The sequence below is a fragment of the Ptychodera flava genome, chromosome 17 (assembly GCF_041260155.1).
Source record: "Ptychodera flava strain L36383 chromosome 17, AS_Pfla_20210202, whole genome shotgun sequence".
In the NCBI taxonomy this organism is placed as follows: Eukaryota; Metazoa; Hemichordata; class Enteropneusta; family Ptychoderidae; genus Ptychodera; species Ptychodera flava.
This window is the reverse complement of record NC_091944.1, coordinates 11,330,964-11,358,871: the sequence shown is the minus strand read 5'-3', so window position 1 is coordinate 11,358,871 and position 27,908 is coordinate 11,330,964. Positions and strand designations below refer to the sequence as shown.

The 27,908-nt window shown below is 37.4% G+C and overlaps 1 protein-coding gene across 1 annotated transcript; it reads right to left on the bottom strand.

The window, feature by feature from the left end:
- Positions 1-8: 8 nt before the first annotated feature.
- LOC139115407 (solute carrier organic anion transporter family member 4C1-like) lies at positions 9-26,096 on the bottom strand. The gene is made up of 10 exons (XM_070677501.1): positions 25,900-26,096; positions 9,603-10,300; positions 8,674-8,770; positions 8,206-8,327; positions 7,309-7,569; positions 5,671-5,869; positions 3,576-3,726; positions 2,921-3,111; positions 2,044-2,108; positions 9-1,324 (listed from the first exon to the last, which is right to left on the bottom strand). The coding sequence occupies exons 2-10, from the start codon at positions 10,267-10,269 to the stop codon at positions 894-896; spliced, it is 2,184 nt and encodes a 727-aa protein (XP_070533602.1). The 5' UTR covers positions 10,270-10,300; positions 25,900-26,096; the 3' UTR covers positions 9-893.
- Between the last annotated feature and the right edge of the window lie 1,812 nt (positions 26,097-27,908).

Below are 27,908 nucleotides of genomic sequence, written 5' to 3'. Positions count from 1 at the left end.
AATAGATATGCTAGAGACTCAAGACACTGCTTCAGGGTATTTTTATTGAAAATTATATCACAATTACCCCTATTCCATCTTCATAAATTTTTTGGAAAAAAATGCAAAAAGAAGACTTTTTTTCAAGATTAATTCATACTTTCGTCATGATACATAAAAACGCTCAACAAACCCTTGTGCTCATCATTTTTAAGATATGAAAAAAGCGGGACACTTTATCAAAAAGTACTCTCTCATCAAAACAATAAGCTTATTCAGATTCTATGTCAACTTGGAATTACATTATATTTGGGAAAACTGTTTTAAAATTTCCAAGTACAGTGAAGCTGATCCTAAAACTTCGTAAACGCAAGTGCATTTCCCAGACAGTGTTATTAAGTATGGAAATCTACTGAATAAAAAAGAATTTGACAAGGCCTCATAATTGTATATTTCAGTTACCTGTGTATATCATTTCAATTATTCACGGGTATGAAACTAATGTCATCATGATAGCAAAGTGTCAGCCTGAGATAGAAAATTAATGATTATTATTTGCCGTGCTTAACCATAATCCCTGAATAATTCCTGACTAGGTCTACGGTCTCCGAAGTATTCCCAGTAATGTTCTCATGAACTAGCAATTTTGCATGGGTATATATAATGTATACATTGAAACACAGGCAACGACTACACCACAGTTCAGCGTAAGATAGATATGTGACAGCACATGGGTTACCCATGATGCACCTTGGTACCTACGGACTGTTCGTTAGCAACTGGATTTTTACGGTAGACCCTTACTTTGGCACATTGAACAGTTGCAAATGATGTGTAATCGAAAGTAACTGAGATCTAGAATATCAGAATCTTGGCAATTGGACCGTGAACCTGACCTTCACAACGGAGAAGCCTCACTCATCTTTTTCCGTCATAGTCATTGTCTTACCGACAGCAGCCTCGTGGTCGACTAAATTACCTCTGCTGTCTTCCCTTGAAATGTTTGTCAACGACACATTGGAACCATTCCTGTGTTTCGTGTTTCCAAGCGCCGGAACGCTCCCACTGTTCTCCCTGCCGCCGGATGTAACGCTCTCTTCATCCCTAATATCGACTTCCTTGTCGTAGACATATTTAGTGCTCCTGGGAGGTTTGTATACCACGAGTGCAAGAGCGAAGAATATGATCGAACATGTGACGTAGACAACGTGCAGGATTAGAAAGCGAAGGCCGAGCTGGAATGAATCGTAGAGCCAACAGGATCCCGTCTGGTCACATGACTCTTGCCAAAGTAGGCATGTGCTGTCAACAACGGCACCAACAATGATTGGCCCTGGGATTGTACCTGTTGAAAGGATGAAAAAAATGCAAGATTGGTAAGTCCTGCTATCATGAATCTACCATCGAGAACAAATACCAGATTTTTGCAACCTCTGAAAAGCCATCCATACTGAGCGCTTGATCCATGAAGTCGACTGTTTCCAGGCGCCCAAGGTACAGTGCTCTTGACAGGTGCCTCCGCGTGTTTACTTTTTGATGGTTTCAAGGGACCCCTTGGACAATCATCCCTAGAGTCCAAAGAAACCATCCAAAAGTAAATGCACAGCCACAAAAGGTACTTTGTTTGCAGCTTGCATGCTGTATATGCAGCTTGTAGTAATGGCCATCAGCAGTGCGTTCCAGATCCCGTCCCACACCGGCGATGGAAAGAGAAAAGATTGTTCTGGAATTTGTATAAAATGATCGCTACTCAAGACATTCCATGCCCCAAATGTAAGGTGTATAAGATTATTATGAAAAGACCAAAAAGTACGTAATCAGACTCAGACTTACATGCCTTATGAAGTACATGTTAGATAGACTAGGACAGATAGAATATCTAATGGACTGTGATGGCAATACAGTATGCAGCAAAATCATGTTGGGTAGCCAACATGAATGATGTCAATGTAAGACAGCTGAAAGTGTCTTCCAGTTCTCTGTGCTGTACCCTGACACAAGGGACTGGTACAGAATACAGCTGAGTGTCTAAAGAGTTTATAAAATGTACAGTAATCCACTCACCCAAGGCCCTAAGACAGACAGACTGCATTCCCATGGCAAAACTCCTCTGTTTATCAGGAACACATCTGTAAGAGTATAATATTAATGTGCAATTTTCTTTTCATGAAATCTTCTAAATTTGTCGTTAAACATAGAGGGTCTGTATTTGATCTTGTTCTTGTGTGTGGATTTTCATCAAATTGATAAAAAGCTGATGGACTTATGGAGCAGTTTACACTTCAACAGCCCACAGAATTTCAAGTTCTGATGTATGAACTTTCACCCCTGGCACTATAGTAATCTGAGCTAGAGGGTATGGGTGTTTTCTGAATGTAGTACAGTGTCAGTGTAGAGGTGGCACACTGAAGCGGCTCACCTCTTGTTCCTTAAAGAAGTACATGCCACGAATTTGAAAGTCTGAAACTTTAGCGATAACTTTCTTGCGGAAACTTCAAACCAAACTCTTACCAAAGAATAGTAATTATGAGCCACTGTGCAAAGTTTGGTCATTGAGAAACAAATTAACTAGCACTTACTGATATTCTACTACCCAACAATTATGTTGGATAGTGAGTCACACTCAGACACACAGAATTTATAACATTCGCTAAACATTACAGCAAGAAAGTAATCGTCTTATGCTTGTTCAGAGATATGCAAAATCCGTTTTCATTGTGGAAGAGTAGCTGTGAGATCTACGGCATGTATTTCTAGTAGATAGCATAAATTATATCATTCAGCTCTTTATCTGTCTGTAACAGATATTGCTTTCAATCAATCATACTGGTTATTTCAAGATTGTGATCACATAGTGAACTTTTGAATACTGCTACAATGACAAGACGATGTCCAATGATGGCAGTTTTGTCCCTTGATATTTACGAGTATTGTATCTTACCGAAGAGTAATAGCTGTTCCCGGTACAGTAAGTTGAAACTGGAAGAACATCGCGAGGAAGAAGAGCGTCAAGAAGATTGGTAAGGTCCAGCAGTCGTTGTTACACATTTCCTCACTGACACAGCCATACTCATGGACACTGCCCTCTATGGTGCAGTTTTTGGCAGGGATGCACTGACAGTCGTAATACATCTGTTAAATCAAATAACATGATTGTATGTATTGGGAAAAACAATGCATTAAAATTCTAAAAAACTTGAAAACAACAGTTATCAGTTCTTTGCCATTTGGGGATAATACACCTTGACCTCAACTTTGCTATGCACAAGAATGAGTGTGTTTTTATTTCATCACAATTACAGAAGAAATATAGGTTTCGAGATTTTAAAATAACTCCTCAGAAAAAGTTGTGGTTCATAGAAAACATGTACAGCTGTCAGATGGATATAAATTTCCAAAATGGGTCGTTGATGTTTCAATTATAAAATTGATATGGTTATTAAAACAGTTAATCAGTAGCTTGTGATTAGCACAGCTTTACCTGACATATTGTGATGGCTTTTGCCCTCCACTGAAATACAAGAAAGTCTGGAAAACCACATGCTACAATGAAGTTATGATATTTCCAAACCTAGAAAAGCTAAAGAGTTTCAAACCTGTTCTTTTTCAGAATACTTTGTACACCCAGCATGGCACGGGTCAAAGTAAACCCTGTCGTTGGAACAGACAGGCGAGTACACTTCCAAGCTGCAATGGCACCCAGCATTACAGGTGTGGGTCAGATTGACACTCTCAAGGTCATTGTCACTGTCAAAGGAGAAGATCAAAGGATATGATCATTACTTATAAACACATTCATATGTACAATGTCATAAAAGAAACTTAACTGGCATTGGTAATGTTTGTCCGTTCAAAGCTGGCTCGTGCGTTCTCATGTAGAATATATTTATCGGAACAAAATGAGTATGTACACTACATACAGACATACATGCATGCATACAGTACATAAAATACATGTAGGCATACATAACAAGATTTTTGTAAACATTCTATTTGTCTTTTTTTTGCTCAGTTATACTACCAGTAACAAGTTACTTTGTCCTCCAGTGTGGTCATGCCACTTTTAAGCTATTATGTATGTTTATGTAATTATGCTATATGACCATGTAATGTTTTTTAAGTAATTACACTAGCTGTGTTCATTTCTGAAACTCTGCGACAAGTTAACGCAAAGGTAACAGGACAGTTACCCCCCCTTGGACATTTGCCACCTACCATGGTAACACTTGCCAAGCATAGCAAAAGGTAGATCATGTGGCACTTAGCAGGAGACAGTACTAGAATAGATACAAACGCAGTCTTTGCGATTGTTCAGGAACCTTCTGTTTTTAATTATTTCCCATTTGACATCATTTTCAACAAAGCAATATCGTCGTTATAAATAGTATTAGGGGTAAATATCCAGGTGGTAAATGTCTTTGGGGGTAAATGTCTAGGTGGTAAATGGTTGGTGGTAATTAGCCTAGGGGAGGGGGGGGGGGTAAATGTCTGGTGGTGATTGTCCAGAGGGTATATGTCTGGGTGGTAACTGTCCTAAAACCAATGCAAAACATATCACATCATACAATCACACTGGAATTATGTAGTGTTGACAAACTTTACATCAGTAGATCACAAACAGTGATTTTAAAGCAGACTGTTTCCCTAAGCAGAATACTGATAGTAAGGAACAAACACAAAGAATTATGCTTAAACTCTGAACAGAACAAAATCATGATTCTACCAAACTTAATTCAAATACCTAAACACTTAAAAAAACAACAACATTAAAACACTTATCAAACTTCCTTCCTAGTACACATTCTTCTTACAACTTTCTACACTAACTATCATCTCATCTGATCAGTAACCTGTTCATTGCAGAATTAGCAGAAACTCACCGGCTAAGCAATGCTAACTGTTCTTGTTCCAAGTAAGCTATCTGATAGCATTCAAGAAGTCTACACTAGGTCTCCTATGCTTACAGACAAAGTACCTCTTCTTGCTAAATTCACCCTATAACTGGAAATTCGTTGAGCAAATTTCACCGGTTGACTATTGTGTAGAAAGCTAGGCCATTTTGAATTCTAAGTACTCCTCCCTAAAAAGATCAAAACTAATAGCGTGCATTATCTACAGTAATACAGAACATATTTTTGGGCTTATTCAAACTATTACCACATTGGTGTTCATTTCTATGTTTTCATTGAAGTCAAACGTTGACTGATGTTTATCTAAGATCAAGTGCATCATCGAACTGAAGTCACAACACCTAATGTGGACGTTTTGTGCGAATCTTTTGAAAAGCTCAAATGAAAATCAATATGTTACAATACTCATCAAAACAACTAAGATAACAAATAATTATTTAAATGTATGCATTATAGCTTCAACTTTGAACCTGGCAATTGGATGATAACTACCTTGTCTTCAGATTGTTCTACAATGATAATTTGATACACTGTAGCTGTTTCATCAGAATTGTGACATTGTAGCCATTTTTTATATTTTTTGTTACAATGTAAACATTTGAACCTAAGTCTGTTATTACATTGTACCTATTTAAACCAGGGGTTTGTTACATTGTAGCTATTTACAGAACAGTTGTTATGAATGTGCAACACTTAAATTGAGTAGATACTTTGTCTCAAAATTGATTATCTCTGCCGTAAATGTAACTTAATCTGGTGGTATTTTCTGTTGTATACTTACTAGCTAAGTTCATAGGGCCTGTGAACACCAGCCAGTGGTGGTTCTGGACATCGCAATAGAAAGAAAGGACCAAGAATCAATGCTAAGACGGACAGAATAATGGAATATTTTATCATTCCCTGAACGGTGAGATCAAATTTCTTGATCAACCAACCACCGACGAAGGTACCACCAGCAGCACCTGGAACAACAGCTACACCTGTAATGATAAACAAATAAACAATAAATGATGGTGTACAGGTGCACTTGCAACACTGTAACAAAATGTAACCAAATGACATCAAAAAATCACGACAGCTTTCATGCATACACTTAACAAGTCACGATCAAGGCTATTTATAGTAAGGGCATTAGGAAGGAAATGATGCAGGCAAAGTTTTAATGTACAGTAAGCATCATTTGTACTGGGACACATCTCTTAGCATGGAAAACCAGAATATAATTTGTGAGAACAAATGGCAGGTACTTTTCCAGTTATCAGGCTGTTAAAAGCACATGTTAATTCAATCACAAGGACAACATCAAGTATGGGAGCAGAACATGGAAAATCCAGAAAATTCTCAATCTGATTTGAACTCACAATGCACTCTACTGTACTTAATCATCTAGCGGAGACCTGGCAGTCAAAACGGCTTGGCAAAATCCCAACCCTTTACAAGAGTGTTCAATAACTGATCAAGCCAAGTTGTTGCAATTTTTCAGATCATGACCCCTCCACATACTGTCAGTTCATGAAGCTCCCGCACGTACATACTCACTATCCCACATCGCACACAAACTTTAATCAAAGTGATGGATTTCGCTAAACTGGGCTTCAGCCTCACAGATAATATTGCCCACCAGCAGAACTATCAACCCAAGGTAGAAAAGTCAGTAATTTCTCGATCGGATTCAAACTCACAACATACGGCACATAGTCACCTGGCAAAGACATTGCAGTCAAACAGCTCAATTAAATGGCCACCTTGAGAACAATAAGTTCCATAACCAAGGCAAGTTGTTGAACATAGAAAATCAATCCTTATTCTACCAGACATACTGAGTTTGCGATGACCAAATTTACTTTTGTTGAAAGCATGCTCAATATTTTGCAAACTATCTTCTGCAAATTTAATTTAATATGATACGTAATCTGTGTAAAGGCCATTGATAGTCCTATTGCCGATGTTTACTTTTAAAATATCAAATTACACTGACTATCAAGAGCAGTTTTCGGTCTAATTTTTCATACTTTGAAAATATCATGAGCCAAACTAGAAACATTCAACACAATTAAACTTTGTCATAAGTGAGTGATTTTTTCAGCCAAGTTTTTCCAGCTCTTAAATCTCACTTACTATTGCCATAAAAACAAACCTACTGGGTATAGTGTCACGGGTACGGCATTTGTTGCACAATTACATGGTACCAGCTACATATACTTGTGAAACAATATGCAAGCAATATGCAACAATGAAGTGTGAAATATATCTCAAGAGCTTAGTTTTGAGTTGCATTGTCCTTTAGACAGCAACAATCAAGCAGACAAGCTTCCTAAATGACAATCAAGCGACACTGAGCCACAATTTGTCATTTTGTCTGTGTTGACTACAGTCATGTACTAAACAGAACAAACACTATAAAGGATCAAAGACCTACCCACTAGTGTGGCAGAAAGAGCTGACGTCACACCAAATTGATTTTCAACAAATTTTGGCATAAAATACGTAAATCCACCGATCAGCAGGCCCTCAGCGATTGCAGTGATGGTTATGAAGATGTAGGTTGGGTTTTTCCAAAGCATCAGAAAGGCTGCTGGTAAATCCCGGAATGACATTCCAAAGCCTGGTTTCTTGGAAAGCAGCTGAGACTTGGAGTCATGTGTTTCCGATTCTTTCTCTGCTCTTATTTTTTTCACACCTCCAGGAAAAAGAAACAACAAGAAAAGAGTCATTGATCTGTTTGCACAGTTTTTCTTCTTCTCAGATTCTGGGATACCGGTGGTATACAGGGATCCATGAGGGTTTCAAAGACACCCCTCCCCCTCCTTCATCAGAAATCAAGATAGAGTGACAGAGAGGAAACATAAATCCACATTTGCATTCTTGCAAATTGTATTTGAAATTTCTTGTCGATGCAGGTGGCCTTCGATGATCAGTGGAAATAAACACCATTAAACTTAACTTGACTTGCCACGATATATGCCAGGGCATATATGAGTATATTGGTATAACCCTTTTCCTGCCAGACAGTATCACTTCCCATTAGCCAAGTCAGTAAAAAGCGGTATTGAGACAAAACATGACATATTTTCACCCACTTGGCTTGGTCTGTTATAACATCTTTAGTCAAAAAAAATCAAGTTTACAGTATTTATGTTCTCAACAGCTTTCAAATGTACAGTATTATGTTAAAATACATCATATGGAATATGGTGAGTTTCATTAATTTTAACCATCTTGACCTGGTGGTGAAATATGGACTTTGCTGGAAAAGGGTTAAACATGGCAAAATCTGAGAGTAAAACAAGAATGAATTTCTTTATTTTCACAATACCTGGCAGTTCTCTAGGAAATCCACTCATTGGTATGGCGACAAACCATATCAGGATCATGCACATGAAAAATCCCAGCCACCATGCGCCAATCCAGGCTGGGTGCTGTGGAGTTATCGTGACACTGGCAATTAAAGAAGAAATAAAACTTTTGAAAAAGATCTTGTGGCGAAGACGACACTAGAAGTTGCAATCTGTTTGGAGCAAGTAACTCTCTCACTACAACAAGTTCAAGTGATTAGACTTATTGTTGTAACAGAAGTAACTGTTGTAACTAAGAAAACACAAAGTACTTTTATAGTTAAGATGGGCGCCGTGTTCTTAAGGTGCAGCACAAAAATAAAGCTGACAGTCAAAGTTGATTAAGCCGATGAATCTTGCATTGGTACCACATTTCTCCATATACATCACTTATACTGGTGTCCACATTGTATTTTCTATAGTGAAACAAATATTGTCACAGCGTTTACCTGTCTGTTGCTAACAGATCATGGTAGATGGTGAGAAAGGCACCACCGAGTAAGAATCCACATGCTGGCCCCAATATTGAGAAAAAATAGATTGTGCCTGCAACGAAAATAAGAGTTGTCAGTCACCAGCTGGTGAGACATTTGAGAGATATAAAATATCATTTAAACATGGGAAAATCATAGCTTACATGAATAGATAAAGTGGCTCCTGCACAAATGTGGTCCTGTGGAAGTTGGGACTATGGAATACAAGACCGTCATAATTTTTATGAATCATACATTTATGTGATTTAGGGAAAAAAGCCATGGCACACCTTTGTGACAAAATTTTGTCAATTCTGTATTATATTAGATCAATTATACTTTCCAATTGTAAAACAGCAGCTCCCCTGATAAAATAGACAGCAATGAGATAATTTTTGGTAACAAGCAAAATGCTTATTAGATAACAGCCATGTTACGAGCCTGCACAATTGATGTACAGTGAATGGAAGTTACAGTGAATGGAAGTTTTACTGGTGCATTTATTTGTTACCAGCCATCACACAGCTGTACCGGTGATATGGGAGTCCACAGTTGATCAAAACACTGCATTTCATTTTTTCTGACATGAAAATTTGTGATGTAAATTCACATTTGCTCTCTCTAAAATCGAAAAAATTAAAGTAAGGATATTTAATCAGCAGGGATGGTCTTCAGTGTCTTGGTTTTGTTTGTAACATCTGTTCAAAAAGAAGTGATCACCTGCACAGCTCAAGGTTATCACCATCATACATGATTGTCTTCATTATTATGGCTATATGACTGCAGCCCCTTTTATATAGTTTGAGAAATTCACTAGTTTTACCAAATAGAGTCCAGAGCCACCTGCCTACATGTATTTACAAATGTACATGTAACTCACTGTAAAACTGTGAAGATTCACTCACCTAAATACACTCCAGATTGTTTAGTCGTAACGCTTTCATCCACAAATGAAACACCCACAGTGTAAAACGGAGAAGCACCAATACCGAGTAAAACTTGTGCGCAGACAAAAACGTAAAAATAATTTGACAAAGAACTCCAATCTTCTCCCTGACAAGTAACAGTGCTGTTTGCTCCACATGTCTCATCTCCAGGGGTGATGCTCCCATAGTTGTACGGGGGCGCTGTCAGTTGCGGCAGCATCCACACAAAGCAACCAATGCCAAAGAGAAGCCCGCCACTGCCTAAAATCCTGGGCTTGTTGCCGTAATCACCGTAGTAACTGACAAAGAGGACACAGAGTGCGACAGCTGCATCATAAGCGGCGATGATGACGCCTGCTGACGTGCTGGTCAGTTCAAATCGTTTTTCTATCGTTGTCAGAGTGCCGGAGACAAAACCGCTGACTACCATGCCTTGGATGAACATGTAAGAACTGATGATGGCACATAACCACGGTGCCGAGTTAAGAAGTTGTAAACAGCTGCATCGGAGCCCCCACCATCCCCATCGCAAGTTGTCTTCATCCTTGTCAATGTCTTTTGACTTGACCTCAGTTGACCTTGGGTCATTCATTGCTGACCCATTTCCATCATTCTGACTTGGAGAGGACACGGAGTCGAGGTCCATCTTGGAATCTTGGATATGTAAATTTCAATCTCTGAAATGAGACAAAGTCTAGAGATACATCAAGCATTCTAACATGTACAATGCCGATGCCTCACTTGCTAAAATAACTATGCCCTGTACATTCTTCATTCAAACTTGGATGTACATAATGATGTGTCAGGTAGATGTATACATGTAAGCTTTGACAAGCAACAAACTATCTGCTGTATAAATTATTGTTGGCAAGACAAATTACTCACATATATATGTATCATGTTCAATTTCGCTGGACGTCCCTAGTGAACGCATGAATGGTGAATGTAACTACGACAATTACATGTATGTATTATGCAAATCAATTGTCTATGTTTTTCCCTTGTCACTCACTCCTTGACAGCACGTTAAGAATGTTACAAAAGTGGCAAGTTGCCATACATGTACCATAATTGAACGAAGAGGATTGTTATGCATTGTTATACTATGAATTGTCATATTGTGAATTAAGATAAATTGGCCATTTACCTTGTCTGTGTGTAATGAACAGTGGAAGATACAGACATGGGAGCTACTAAATAATGATTTAGAATGCGCCTCAGGGACTGATACGTGGACTCTCAAACTTTTCCAATTCTTTTCTGATCTACCACTTGTGGGGGTTCATTTTGAAGCCCTTGGAGTAAGAAAAACTTTCACGGTCTTACTGTTTCCGAAGATCGAAAATTTTATTTTCCTCTATAGAGTTAACACAGGGATGGCCGCCATTTTGAATTTTAAATATCGGTAAATCTTGGGTAATTTGCTTCTCTAGTACCAAAATTTGCTCGATGACCTCAGATTTTTGTTTCTGATTTTGAAAGAGAATGGTTAAAAGAGTCGTTGAGGAAAGTTTGAGCACAAGTTTTAAGTCTTTCACTTTTCGAGGCGCACACTACCTTAACCCTTTGAGCGCCACAGTCAATTTTTGTCACCTTCAGAAATTGTAACCTAGACAATTTTTTTCCAGAGTTTTGATCAAAAACTGTAGCAAATAAAAAGTGATATCCATTTAGAGCAAAACTGTCAAAAAAATTACAAAGAACTTCATAAAAATTAGTAAAATTTTGAACTAAGATTTTGGCGGGAAAAATTACAGCACTCAAACGGTTAACATGTACCCAATTAGCGTAACTACCTATCTTGCTCAGATAAGTTTAGTTTTCATTTTGATGTCATCATTTCATCTCCATTCTTCACAAAAGCTGTTTTACTGTTAGAACCTCTTTTTTCCGACTGATGTCCAAATTGAAAAATTTATAGCACATAGAAAAGATTTCAAAAGCAGTAGACTTTGACATCATATGACATCATGAGATGTATTCTGTTTCAGCAACTTTCTCAATTTTATCCATGAAAGTTGGTACATATACACTGTATTCATCCCTGTCTAGTACAAACACTTTCACAAAAGTTTGCTTGACCTCTTGTTTGTAAACAACGATCAGTAAACAACACAGCATAATAGTAACTGTAATGATGGTAATTTTTGCACATCAACAATATATGTCATTTTACAAGTGTCCCTGGTAAGATTATGGCTCACTTACTCACTGTGAATCACTCAAAACCAACCATCTGCTCCAATTTTGACACAACGACAAAGTATTGAAAAGTGTTGATCAGAATCAAGACAGATGCGTGATCAAACCCCTCCTTCAAATCTAGAAGACTTGCAGACAAGTGACTTACATGTACTTCCGCCAGGTTTTCCAGATTTTGCCACAGCCAGTCATACCATGTACAATGTAGAAGTTTCAACGCAGTACAAAGGAAGACAAAACCAATAAGTTTTGAAAAAACTTTAAGCATCAAACTCTAAACAATCATGCAAAGCTGTGGCTGGTCATGTGCACTACTGTACTTAAATCAACAATGGTTGCTACTTCTAAGGTCCAAAGGGTTGGACCCAATATTGCTGTATATCATTCGAGCAATTCACCATGCCAAAGCATTGGATATTTTAAATGACAGGCTCTTTTCTAGTCATTTAACCATTTGACCTTTAACCTCTTTGCTTGTGCTGTATAAGTAGGGTGGCCAAAGTTAAGCTAAAATGTTGCGACATTATACGCAACTCACGCACACTGAAAGTGAAATTTGATTTTCGTGAAATTTTAAACGCCATTTTTTCTGAAAATAAGTAGCTCAGTTACTGAAAAAATGGATATTTCCAATTAAAATCGATGTATGAGGCAGGTTTCATTAAAAAACTGAAGAAAAAACGATAGAAAAATAGTGTTTTTCCTCTCCAAAAATGCCACTTTGTACTGACCGGCCACAGCGCTCGAGCGGTCGCCGCTCATGGCACGCACTTCTGAATCCAGTCAATACATGTACCTATTTCGCAACGGAACTGCTTTCGGGCCCTGTGCACGTTGTCATAGAACTGTAAAACTTGGCCAGGAAGTGGCAGACCATCCCATTTACATGTAGTGGTGAGTTTTTGTTATATTCTGGGAATTTTAGCCAGCAAACACGAGGTAAAGTGAGTACGGTAAATTCGGTGTAGATTTTTCCCATTTAGATACATATTTTTGCCATAAAACTTGTAGCATGCTCTTTTTAAACATCATTCCAACATTTCTGTGAAATATGACGAAAATCTGTCCATGAGCACAAGTACGAATCATAAAAACAAAATCGTGTTCATTCATAGACCTCAGTACAGTGTGACTCAAAATGGCGGCGGAAGGCAGTCACACTGACACACCATTGACAGCCTGCTCGAGGCTGAAGTTAGGGACAGCTATTTCTTACAATTTCATGGCTGAAAATGAACTGCATTAAAAGACAATTGGCAGTTTAAATTGATTTGTTAGAATTGAGTGTTATTAAATAACATTGTGACAAAATTTCATTGTATTGTGAGCTCTAGTTTTAAGTTATGTGAATTCAAAATTCATAAAAACATAAAAATCCATCCATTTTTCTATGGTACGGTGCCGCCGCAATTTTGACTAAGTCAGACAAAATAATTTCAATTTTCAACACTCACAGTTTCAAAATCCAAGACTGTGCATCAGTCAAATCTTGATTTTTCCGTAATATTGGGTAAATCTGTGCACAAGACACATAGTTTAATGATTCCATGTGAAGTAAATAAAAAATTATGGGTTGCCAAACTTGAAGAAATCGGCATTCATTGAATAATTTTAAAATTTGCCGAAAATTGTCCGCGAAAAAAATGGCATTTTTATTGCTTTAAAAATTCATAACTTTTGATTGGATACAGCTATTTGCATAATTTTTTTTTATTTTTCTTCTTTTACCCCATTCTTACTAAAAATTCATTTAAACTGCGTGTATAAACAAGAGAAAAAATGGCTTGGCCACCCTAGTATAAGTACATGTACATGTATGTCAGGTAGCTTGAACGGTTGCCAGTTGATGAAAACAACAGCACACTCACTATGTAGGATACAGCAAGTCTGATAGGAAACCAACAAGAGTGTTGTTGACTCCGAATATCTGTCCCGAATGCCCTCCGGGCAGATATTCGGACTCTCAAACTTTTACAATGTTCTTTTGACCTGCTACTAGCCAGGGCTCGTTTTGAGGCATATGGAGTAAAGAAAGTTTTTACTGGCTTGGTCTTGTGGAAATCAAGAATTTTATTTTCCCTCATAGAGATAATTAACACATGGTGGCCATTTTGAATTTTAAATATATCAAGTACAATGTAATTTGTTTCTCTAATACCAAAATTTGCATGGTGACTCCTCGGTTTTACTCATAATTTAGGAGAATGGTTGAAAGTTTGCTTGAGGAAAGTTTAAGCAAAAGTTTAAATCATTCAACCTCAAGCTGCAAACTACACCATCTTGATTGGTTTACAAATCCATGTTCAAGCAAAGCACAGGAAAATCTGCTTTCTGATATCTGTCATCAACTGGCTACTCAGGTAATATATTGGCACACAAAAGACAACTTTTTTAAAAGCTTGCAGTACCTTCTGGCAAACACTCAAGCTGGGTGGGGGTCAAAGTGCATCTGGACAAAGTTTACATGTACAGTGTACATACAGTATTTTAAGAGTTTGTGATAAAGGCTTGGTTGTCATAAAAAAGGTCTCAGATATTACAATATGCAAAATCAGACAGAGATGTAGAAAATAGTCGGCAGCCAGCCAAACTACCGGCTGTCAGCTAAAATTTGCTGGCTGTGAAAATTATGTTTTAGTAAAAAATCAAGACATTTTTCACATACTTGTAGCTACCTATACTTATATTTTTGCCAACTGTAACCAAAATTTTCTACATCCCTAGTATGTCCTATTTTCTATTATTATTATAAGCATAATCCCTAGACAAAGTATTTTTGTACTGTACAATATTGTACAATGTCGGTTTGTCATTAAGAATAGCAGCATGTCTGTGACATGTGTTACCTACTGAACACAGAATGTCATACACATTCATACGTTTTGTACTGATGTTCACAACTACAGAGTCCATATCCAATTCTATGATTTTTACCTCACAATTACCTCACAATTTTGGTAATTTTGTTATCCTTGTTCTCAAATTCCACAAGTTCTTTATTGAATTTCTCACATTTATTTGTTTTACCGTATAGTACTAACACCATTGTGACATCAGCTGATTAAAATCAGCCATATTGACAAACCAACTTCTTTCTACGGTAAGCTTGTCTGAATCCATCCGCAATATTGTGAATAATTACCTCATTTGTAATATATGATAAATGGAGTATTTCCCCTGAACTTCAAATTGTTCAAGCAATCTGGCAAGAAGAGCTCAAAACCCACTGCCAAACAGAGCTAATACTATTCAAGTCACACACATAATTATGATCCATTTCTGCTAACAGTCAAAGCCTTATTTTCATCTTAAGATATTTAGATAAACATACATGTACATTCAATAAGTTGTACAAATTTGCACTGATTATAGATCACAGATGTTTATCTATACCGTTATTAAACCTACACAGCATTTGTTTGTTTAAAGAAGGGATGGCATATCAACAAGGTCATGAAATTTGACATATTTTATTTACGAGCAGTAAACAAACAAGATGCATAAAATGTGTAAGTCTTGGTTTCTAAGTCATCTTGCTGAAGCTCTTACATCTCAAACCACATGTACTTCAAACAGGCATTACTTCTAATATTCTATCACACAGTTCTCTATATTGGCATGTGTGTCACAAGCTTAAAAATAGCGTCAATGACACTGTAGCTCCCATCCTGGACTATTTAGTGTTTGTTCTCTGGTCAGATATTTGAACATGTGTGAAAGGGATAAAGTGCATGAAGTGAAAATACTTAAATGTAATGTACTGGAGACAGTGAAATATGTTTAATGTATTTATTCAGCATATAAAATGGAAAAAATACAGAATTAGAAATATCGAATACTGTGATACAACCATTAACTAAACAAGTCATTGACAATGACAGTCCCTACTTGTAATAGGAGTATTAGTCTTGATGGGGCAGGGAAATGTGGTCATTAAGAAGTATCACTGGAGTGTATATGGGCACATAGGTCTATGTCGTTGTTCCCAATTTGAAACACATGAGGCATGTCTTAAGTTATGGTTCTAAATCGGGAAAAAAGATCAGACCTCTAGCAGTATTGGCCAGCCAAGAAATACATATGCGCATAATAAATGAGGTACAAGATGTGACATCTTAAGGTCTAATATCCTATCAAAATTGGAGGGTATAGAACTTGTGGTTACTGAGATATGCATATATATGTATAATCAAGGTCAAAGGTCATTGAGGTCACATGACATTTTGAAAAAAAAATTATATTGCTAATTAATCCCTATATGCCAAAAAATCAGACCTCTAGCTCTATTTGCTTGCCCAGAATTAGATGTGTGCAAAATTAATGAGGTAAAGCATGCATGTGTTGTCATAAGGTCTCCCATCCTACTAAATACAAAGGACATAGCACTTGTAGTTACTTATTTATTGACATAAACATATATTTTAGGTAAAAGGTCATCAAGGTCACATGACATTTGGTCAAAAAATTTCTCTCCTATAGTTATCCCTATATACCAAAAATCAGACATCCAGCTCTATTGGCTTGCTCAGAATGAGATATGTGCATAATTAATGAGCTACAATATGTGGCATCATAAGGTATCCAATCATACCAAATATGAAGGGTGTAGCACTTGTGGTTACTGAGTTATGGACAAATATGTATATTTGAGGTCAAAGGTCACCGAGGTCACATTACATTTTGTCAAAAAAAATTCTCTCCTATAGTTATCCCTATATATCAAAAATCACACCTCTGGCTCTGTTGGCTTGCTCAAAATTAGATATGCACATAATTAATGAGGTACAATATGTGGCATCATAAGGTGTCCCATCATACCATACATGAAGGCTGTAGCACTTGTGGTTACTGAGTTATGGACAAATATGTATATTTGAGGTCAAAGGTCACCGAAGTCATGTCACATTTTGTCAAAAAAATTGTATTGCTAGGTTATCCCTATATACCAAATATAGTTATCAAACCAAACCACCAATTGTATGAAACATGGGCCTAAATACAGACAGACTGACATTCACAGACTGGCACAGAGTGATGACATTGACCCCAAGTGTGCCTTCGCCCATGGAGAGTGATAAAGATATAACAAAAAGCTGAATGTAATGATAAAATAGTTAAGTATAGGCCTACAGACACTGAGGGTGAATATGTTACAGCAATTTGATTAGTTTCTTTTCGTTTTCTACTTCTGTGATAATTTTAAGACAATCAAACTGCAAGGCAGTTTTAATATTTAATTGACATAATTTAATTTAATATTTAATAATTAATTATTTTATATAATTTAATTGACATACATGTTATCTTTTACAAGCACACAGCAAACTGTTCTTGATTTTTCATTTACAATATTTGACATAGACTGAAATACATAACATGCAACCAATATTTACATTTTGCCCATGCACCAGATACTTGGAGGATTTCAACATGCAATCATTAACTCAGAAACCCTATAGGGAAAAGTAAACAATGTTTTCTTCCAGAACAGCTGGTATATCCACATCTGGAGCAACTTACAAACTTAACCAATTACACAAGGATGATGACACAAGAGATAAAGTTAAACTGTGGTGAACTTGACTATTCCTTTCAAATCCTTACCTAACTTGATTGACATCTTAAACTAAAATACACTGCATGTTTAATGGCACACAAAAATACATCAGGGGTGTACCATTTGATAAAAGGGGGTTGTCTGGAAGATTGATGAGGAACATCTTTTTATCCGATACACTGTACATTCCTTTTTTCCCACTATCCCACCTTTTCTTTTTGACAAACCTTCTGTGGCTGATTTTTTTATTGACATTTGTTTGGATTTTTTCAAAATCTGCCAGGACCTCAGGACCCCCCCCCCCCCCCCTCCATCACTCTTTAACATTGAAAAAAACTTTGAATATATTGTTGGAAACCAAACCTGCTGAAATCACCTCAGCTATGTTTTCTCATTATTTTTTACCGCATTTCAACACCAAATACAGTTTACCATTTCAAATGCTACTGAATCACAACATTATCTTAAACATAGGGCCAATGTCCCTGAAGCTACTATAGACATGGATACAAAATTAAGTATTTCCTGACTGTATGAAATCATCTCACTAAGGTCATCCTAGGGACCTGTTAACCAAATATTAAAGCTGTCTGACCAGCGGTTTTGAAAAAAACAAGCGACCCAATAGTCGACAGAGCTCTGCTGTGTTATGTAGAGAGCAACTTTTTGTGACATATGTATTGATGAAGATGGTTGAGATCTTTGATAGCTCATTTCAGGATGGCTGACCTAAAATGGCAACATTAGCTGCAAAAATACAAAATTGATGATTTCATCATAATTATGTATAAAAATGTATACCAAATATCACAGCTATCACATGAGTAACTTTTGAGAAACAAATATTTTGACCAAAAATGGCAAAAATTGACCCAAAAATACAAAAATTGAAGATTTCATCAAATTTCACTATATCACACTAGGAGAACCCCCAGGAACCTGTATACCAAATATCAAAGGCATCAGACAAGTAGTTTTTGAGAAACACTTTTTTGACCAAAAATGTCAAAAATTGCACCAAAAATACAAAATTGCAGATTTCATCAATATATTCTATATATCATATTTAGTTTATCTGTAGGAACCTGTATACCAAATATCAAAGCTGTCAGACGAGCGGTTTTGATGAAATAAATTTTTGACCAAAAATGACAAAAAAATTCCTTAAAAATACAGATTTGCATATTTCATCACAATTTGAACAAATCCAAATTGGGTTATCCCTAGGGACCGTATACCAAATATCAAAGCTGTCAGACGAGAGGTTTTGATGAAATAAATTTTTGACCAAAAATGACAAAAAAATTCCTTAAAAATACAGATTTGCATATTCATCACAATTTGATCAAATCCAATTTGGGTTATCCCTAGGGACCTGTATACCAAATATCAAAGCTGTCTGACCAGCGGTTCATGAAGAAGAAGATTTTTTTACCAAAAACGCCTTTTCAGGTCAGCCCAAAGTACTTACATGCTAATTTTTTATGTAATCTGCTCAGTGGTTATTGAGATTTTCAATTTTGACTGTTTTTACATTTTTTCACTTAATTTGCATATTTTTGGCAATGACAACTTCATTTGAACAAAATCTCATCTACAGCCCATCATCCATGTACACACCAAATATCAAGATGAAATGTGCAGCGGTTTTGGAGTTTTTGATGTTGACGGACAGACATACAGACATACAGACATACAGACATACAGACGTACAGACATACAGACATACAGACATACAGACATTTCCCTAGCCTATAAGAATAGCTTCCATTGCCATATATACATATGGCTATGGGAGCTAAAAATTGTATATTAAAGTTGATTTATTGACGAAATGATGATGATTGATCATAGTTGATGACATAGTCCCCACTTGATGATCTGGGGTTATTTTGAGTTGTGCAGCCCTGTGGCTGATGACCTGGTTGCAGTTTTTATTTGTTGACATGAACAACCATTCGTTACTTGAATACATAGCAATACTGTATACATATATGTCAAAGTGCACAGGTTCAATCCATCAAAATATTTTTCTATGTCAATTAAAGGAGAATGGCCTCAATATGTATCGTAACATGCATCAATGTAGATGCCTAAGCACAGCGTTCAATTTAAACAATCACAGTGCATCATTCCTTTTGAAGCTTTCACAACCTGTTACCAATGGTTACCTTTACAGACAGCCAAACAACACTTTTTTTGCATAAGTTTCTTCAAATAATAAGACATGACAGCAAGGGCAAGGTGATGATTTGTTGCCTTCCTCCCCCTCCCAACCCCGAGTAATATTGATGCTAAAAGCCCCCACTAGGGATCATCAATATTACTGTCATGAGCATATCCACGGGTAGGCTACAAATCGAGATCTTGCCCAAGCCATCATGTGTCATTCATTTTATTACAGCGAACCAAACTTCTGTGTAGAAACCTATGCATAGAAATCGTGGTCACAGCAGAACATAGTTACACGCAGAGAGTTGCTGCTGTGAAAACAGCTCAATTTTCCCTCCATCTTCTTGCCTAAAATTGTTTTCGAAAAATTTCTACGAACATACACAGCATTGTTTGTCACTAGTTGTTCATACTCACACTTTCATCACTACTGTTGTTTTATATTAAATTGAAGTTACATGTCCACCAGTACGCACGGGGCTCATAGGTATGCTGATATACACTACCACAGTGCACGACAATTTGTTACTGTATGTGCAGAACAGATGTTCACTTGACTCAGGTATGGCCGCAGAGGTTAAGATCACCTCACACACCGAGTAAGTCTCCAATTCCATGTTTTATCACATTTTACAATATGCGACGTGACTGAGTCTCAGCCAATCATAATAATCGAATGATACACGAGGTGAAACAAACGGTATGTTGTGATTTTGAGTCAACCTGCATGCATCGTCAGACATCCTGTTCAGTATCTAGACCAAGCGATGATCTTATCCTCATTACATACCACAGCTTCCATAACATGCATCTTGTATCTTGCAATTGCCTGATAAATCTGTCATTGTTATATTGCTTAATCTAGTATTATATACCGCAATTTAGCTAGAGATTACAGTCACTTTTTTATCTACATATCATAAAACTTTGGCGGACTATACTCATGTAATAAATAAAACCATTATTGCCTTGATATATGTATTCACATGCCCCTTGCAGCAGGTGACCATGTGCCCTCCTGGTGTCAGGCACATGCTTTCAACGCTATGAACCATTCGTTTTCAGGCAATAATAGACCAGGGTCAGAACTTCATGTCAACATTTGCAGTGTCTTGGTATTAATGTGGCTCACAAGAACCTGGAGTTCTTATTTGTCAGATCTTTTTGTACTGTCAAGAGATTTGTTTCAACTTCTTGAGATGAGAACATCTGCATTTTATGGTATTCTTAGGGCACTGGTGCTCATCGTGTTTTTGTGTATATACAACAAAAGTTAAAGGAAACCCCTCTTTATTAGCTCGCATTTGGTGTACTAATGTGAGGTTATCGTATAAGCTGAATCAGTTCATTTGCATCTGATTTGCATGTCTGTATGTCTGTATATTTGTGGGTATGTGCGGATGTATGTCCGTCACACACAAAGGCTCCCATACCGCCAAAGCTACCATCTCAGTATTTGGTGTACAGGTAGATGCAGGGGTTGAGATGTGAATTTGTTCAAATGAACACATCAGTGTCAAAAATGTGCAAATGAGGTAAGAAAAAGTGAAATCCTGCAAATGTGCAGGAGGCATGCCAGTGAGAAACAGGCAAAGTTCACTGATCTTGACTCATTTCCTGTCATTCAATTGTTTATGAACTGTTACATATTAACAGACCCACTGCAACCATAGACAGTAGATGGGGGAAGACCGTTTATACTAAACTAAGAGGGGCTTGTTTCTGCTATGCATGTTGCTAAAGTTGACCTCCAGTACCTAAAGTTAGACCTGAATTACTTTTGTCATTCTTGTTTTTCTGGTTTAAATATTTCTTTTTGTTTTTCTGGTTGTACTGTGCAGAAATCATTGCCATAACATCAACGTAGAATTTTCCTCCACTGAACAGATAGAAACAACATTTATTGTTGATCATTGGTAACCCATACTGGTATATACCAATTCTGATCAAATTTGAGCGACACCGTATAATTGCGGTATTTTCTTATTTAGGGTAAAGATTGGCCCAGTGTTTTTGTTAAGGCCGGTACACTAAATGTTACCGGGGTTCCCCAATCATGTTACTGGGTTTCCCTTTGGTTAGCGCAAAACTTGCGTTAAACTCGGGTCAAGCGTCATGACCACAGAACCACTGAGAGCCGCCCCATAAACTTTTTTGGTAGTTTACTACGACACCGATCGGTGTCACTGATTTAGCTCGCAAAATAATGAAATATTGAATAAATAAACTTGTTTCATCTTTATCATTGACTATCTAAGATTCATTCTCTACCCCTAACTACCTCGATCATAAGAACATGTAGTTTCAATAGTTTTTCCGTGAGCCGTAGACGGTTTCTGCTCAAATGTGAACTTTGACCCCAATATATTCAGTGTGTTGTACACGGCCAAATGTCACAGAAACCGTTGATGGCTCACCCGAAAATGGTTGAAAGTACATGTTCTTATCGTCAAGGTAGTTAGCATGTTTAGTTATTCAAAGACAACTATATTTCACTATTTTGCAAGCTACTATACGACACCGATCGGCGTCGTAGTAAACTACCAAAAAAGTCTATGGAATGGCTCGCAGCGGTTCTGTGGCAATGACCCTTTACCCGAGCGCATTCGATAGACGCCACAGCACCATTGCGATATCACAGCTACCCCTTGGTATATAAATGCAATAAGATTTAGGGACAGCAGAAATGTTACAAGGGTTCCCAAATCATTTACTGATGTTCCAGAGCCTTTGCAAATACACTGGCCAATAGCTGTAAACTTTGATGATTTTTAAGTTAAATTGCGACGAATTCGGACGCGCACAAGCTTTAGAACGTTTCTGCGCAAATTTAATTCCCGCCTGCCGCAAATGGGTTATTTTGTTGCGCATGTATTTACCATCACCTGTCATTGTTGAAATTGCGCTTTTACCTAATTTTTTGACCCAGTCTCTTAGAAATACATGTGACCTATAACCTTGTCATATTTTGACCCCCTAGGAAGCTGGTTTTTATTCAATATGAGCGACAAAATCAACATTTCTCTGTCATTTATATGGCGCATAATACCCATTCACCTGGAGATATTGTAAAAAGTAGCATGGTGACACCCTTTTATTAAAAGTGTAAACAAAATGGTATTATGTAAGGATTTTATTCGCCAAGTTTGGTCAAAATGACACCATTCAAAGTGCCAGGAAAAAAGTTCGAAAATTATGTAGTGATATAATTTCGATATCGTCATTTTGTAACCGATACTTATGTAAAAATTTCTTTAAAAACATCATGAAAACTACACATTCGATAGATATGGATCTTAAGTCTTGGTATTTATTAAAATTAACTCATTTGCTAAGCTTTTTATAATTGCTTTCTTTAGTTTAATTGAATTATATCATTTTTATTTATTTCTAACGACGCCATTTTAACATCCGTTTCCATGGAAACGGGCATGGTGACCCCCATTTTTTATTTCATTTTTGCACTTGCACAATTTCCAAGAATATTTGTGCAAAGTTTCAAGAAAATGACACCACAACTTAATTTTGACGTAATTCGTAGTATACATGTATTCACCTTAACTCTCTTTGTTATACATCAATTGCAAGTTCTAGTTCTACACCTTAAAAACTATCCACTGTTGATTGACCAATCAGAGTGCTCAATTCAGGGTGTTTTATTTACATGTAAAGCCCTGGTCACCAAATTCCAGAAACGAATGACAGCGCCGTAGTAAAGTACTGTCCAATCAAAAGTGAACATGTCATATTCTGTAGACATCTGGTACGTTTTAATATTCAAATTTGGTAATACAGCGGAAACCAGCTGCAACACAAAATCTGCTGTGCCCTAGGGCATTTATATAATGTGCCCTAGGGCATTTATAGGATGTTCCATTACATTGGAAGGCTATTTCACAAATAAAAGTTTTAATTCATATCCTAAACATGTTACATTGACAAAGGGGACGGTTGACGTAAATACATTGAAAACGAAAATATATCAGTTAGGGGCGATAGTTTTTAAGTCGGATAAAACCCTCATACTCGGGCTCTTCTGGTATATAAAGTCCAACCCTACGATAAAATGTCTCGGCCTGCGGCCTCGACATTTTATCGTTGGGTTGGACTTTATATACCAGAAGAGCCCTCGTACTCGGGCTTTATCCTATACAAAGAGCATGTTTAGCCTGTGAACACAGCAGCTATATGTGTAAAATGCACTGTTATTTGTGTTCACATTTGAATTCCAGTCTTGAACAGAATTCACTTGTCAACAATTATCATATCTCCCCATGCTTCTGGGAGCAGGACAAGAAACTGTACTTGACATTAAAAACAAAAAGAAGTGAAAAAAATCATCAAAATATACAGCTATTGGCCCTTTAAAAGAACACTCAGAGCACTTGTGTTTGAGGATAACTTTGTTGTGCATCATAAAATTGCACCTACATGTACTTAGGAGTCGTTGATCATAAAAGTTGACACACTTGGAATGTAATATCCTCAGTTTGGTGTCCACCCTTCTCCCCCCTTGAATTTGAAAGGATATTCTGAAATTAACTTCAGGAAAACTGTATTCTTTAACATGTATGGAGAATACCAACCTGTCTTTGATGCATGCATGGTGCAAAATCTACACACGACTATGGACAAACAAACATTATAACTTTTACACTTTTTCAACATACCAAAAAGAGTGGTTTGAGCATGGATAGGTATGATTTTCTTCATGACAGGACACGTACAACACATGGAAAGATAGTTCAGAAAGTGTTTATCTATCATGATTTTTTTGCCTGGTACATTTCAAATGCATCAAAAAGTGTCAACAAAGACAAGTTTCATAATTTTACAACATACTGGTCATTACTCTGGGTTACATTTCATTGAGGTTTCACAGTCTGAATTTTTTTTCTCACTGCAGAATCCTTATTGTGATTCTGACACATGCAAAATGAAAGCACTGCACAGCTTTTATGACCGACGGCTCCTTTATACAGCACAACTGAGATTTATAAATATTTGTGACCAAAATCTAAGTCTGAATGTGCATGCTTCTAGCTCCAAGGTAAATGCACACAAAAACATGGCAAAATATTATCAACTTCAACCCTGAGTAAACCTAAGGTACTAGGCAAATATCTGTGAAAATTGGATCTTGGGAGGCAACACTTCCACCTCTTCTGGGCAGGTACCCCAGTCCATCCCACCCGATGGAATACCCCAGTATGTCTTGTATGGATAACTGGTTGTGTATCATGGTTATGTCAGCCTATCATTATGACTCGTCTAGTTACATCAAGTAGGGAGAAGGAATCCCTGTATAATTAAAGACAAGTGTTGGATCGCCAGTACAAATCACAAGCTTTGAGTCCTAAGTGTGTTAGAAAAATTTTGGCTCTGTATCTTCTGACACGAATAACAATGCCCTGGATTCTAAGAACAAAATTTATGACACTTAAAGTTTTTTGTGATTTCTTCTATCTTGAAGCAAGTCAAGGTACACGATTCAAAACAAGAAATGTCTTGTTGTTTTGACCTGTTGGACTGTAACAATCTCCCTGCGGTATGTTTACATTGGCTTCCGATATTACCAGAGAATTTACAATTCTCACAAACCCAGTAAAACACAGTCGTAAATTCCACTGTATACGGTATATAATACTCACTGAGTGGCTTCTGTAAGTTGCATCTGGCAAGAAGGTGTCCCTTCCAACCTACCTGAGTACCTCCTTGCAACTGGCAAATTGCAATTTATATGCAAAGCAAAGGGTTTATAATAAAGACGCTGCTTTGATCAGTAGTAAAATATGCAGACAATGGGTGAATGTTTAATTTTTATCATAAAACCTACTGTGAACCTACTTTGGTACCTTCTGCCCCAAGGGTCCACGATTTTTGGTTGAATTCGATGAAATTGACATGGTATTTAAACTGTGTCAAAGTTCACAATTACATCACGGTCACACATTCATGATGACAGTACATGTAATTCGTGTTGACACGTGTGACGTATGACTGGGCGTGCGACAGGTAGATACCACCGTTAGGTCCCGGCGTTAGGTACACAACATAATGTGCGAGTGTGTTCGTACAAGAACTTCATTCACCGTCCCTATCCATTACCATAAATAGTGAGAGGGTTTATCGGGCCATCTCGTCATATACGTTCGACATAAAGCGCATTCGGCGAGGCGTTGGTTCCGCCGCGATCGTCGGCCGTGACCGCAGTCGTCCTTGTTCGCTCTCGAGCGATATTTGTCGATAGATGATCGATCTGTTCAGGATCAGGACGTGGATGATAGGCTACTTATCCGGTTGAATGTCATATCAATTTGTGTCGAGAGCAGTTGAAAGTCTTACCTTCAAAATCTCACCCAGGTGATCTTCGTCAAATGAACATCGCGGTGTCTTCTTCAGGTGATCTTGGACGACATGGTGTTGCCGACACACCGACGGGCCGGGCGGGACGCGACTTACAGACAGGTCGATGGGTTGTACGAAGAGACACACAGAATGTGTTAAGTAGCGACCTTTGACCGTAGATAGACTTGTCTACTATGTGCAGTAGGGGTGGGTAGCTTATTTCGAGATGGATCATCCAGAGTGACGGAGTTGTCCCTTGTACTCAATCCAGCCAGGATGGTAATATCACTCAGTGTCATATCGGTTGCTATATTATCACCAGCGCATACTACAACATCAATTTTACCACAATCTAACAATCAGAAAACACATATAGGCAAAAATGGATAGACAAACAGATATCCAAGGTCAGATCCTGTAGTAATAGATGGAATCATTCACTGTTACGATAGCGCTTAGTTGTGAGAGAAATTACGAGCGCCATTTGTACAGTCATAGGGGGCTCAGGCTTCTTGTTTATTTATTTGTTGCGTATGATTATTCCATATACAATAAAAAACAAAGAGTTGTATTTGTGTTCATATTTGTCAATAAAGAACGGTGTTTGTAAGATTTTTTTGTTTTTTTGTTTGTTTGTTCGTTCACAAATATATTCAATTTATGCCTTTAAAAGGTTTGTATTACAATTCAACATATGAAATAAACCATACCCAGCCGTTGCCTAGTGGGACGTAAGCACTAATGTGTGTCCCCCCCTCTCTCTCTCTCTCTCTCTCTCTCTCTCTCTCTCTCTCTCTCTCTCTCTCTCTCTCTCTGAATACTAACCCTTTCTGAAAGGATAAGCATTTATTCTCTACATACATACATACATACATACATACATACATACATATACATGCATGCATGCATGCATCCGCCATTACGTCACAAAATTTAATGTCTTCACGGTTCCATTTTCCAGATACATCACCAATTAAAATCGCATCTTTTCAAAAGTAGCAATGGTAAGTGCAAAGAGTAAAGGGCAATGTGTGACTCTGGAGTTACTTTTTGTTTGTTATCTATATCGTTTCCAAAAATAGAAAATAGAGCGGCACTTGGCTCTATTATCATAATAATTTACAGATTTTGGAAAACAAAACTATGCGATGCATTCGTATCTTGTCCAAAGTATGATGTCAAGGTATGGTGACATGGTGACCACTTAGTAACTCCTCTGAAGCTTTTTGAAATTTTACTGCAGCTATGATTCATTATACGTGTACGCGTAAGTATTCTCATACGCCAGCGTCTCTTCATGTACAATGAAGCGCTTTGCTCGGGGACAGATATTCAGACGCTCACACTTTTCCAATACTTTTCTAATCTACACTTGTGGGGGTTCAGTAAGAAAAGTTTTCGCCGTCTTAGTTTTTTGAAACTCGATAATTTTATTTTTCTCCATGGGGCTAACACAGTGGTGACGACCATTTTGAATTTCCTATATCGGTAAATCTTGGGTAGTTTGTCTATTACCAAATTTTGCAAGGTGATCTTGATTTTTCCTTGATTTTGAAAGATAATGGTCTAAAATTAAGTGTAAGTCTTTCTCTTTCGAGGTGCATACAAACTCAATTTGTGCAATTTATTGTGTAACATATATCAAGCGGCCGGTACCTTGTAGAATTTGGTACATAATGTGGTATCTGCAAAATTAGCACTGTGCACGCGTTTAAACCATTCTGTCTACTGACACGTAAAAATGTGAACATAGGTTCACTCCCTTCTTCTTCCCGGAATTTTCAGTAATCATCTTCCACAAAAAATAAATGATTTCTATGGGAAATAAGTGGGTCGATCCATCCTCGCGATTAATTGTAGCAACTTGAGACTGTCACAGTCTATTGAAAGCCACCCAACAGTAGGATGGTCTGATTCGAGAGGCCTACAAACTCAACAGGGTAAAATTCACAATAAGCACTGTGTACGGCACAATTGATGTAGTTTAAGGACCCGTTTACGATGCA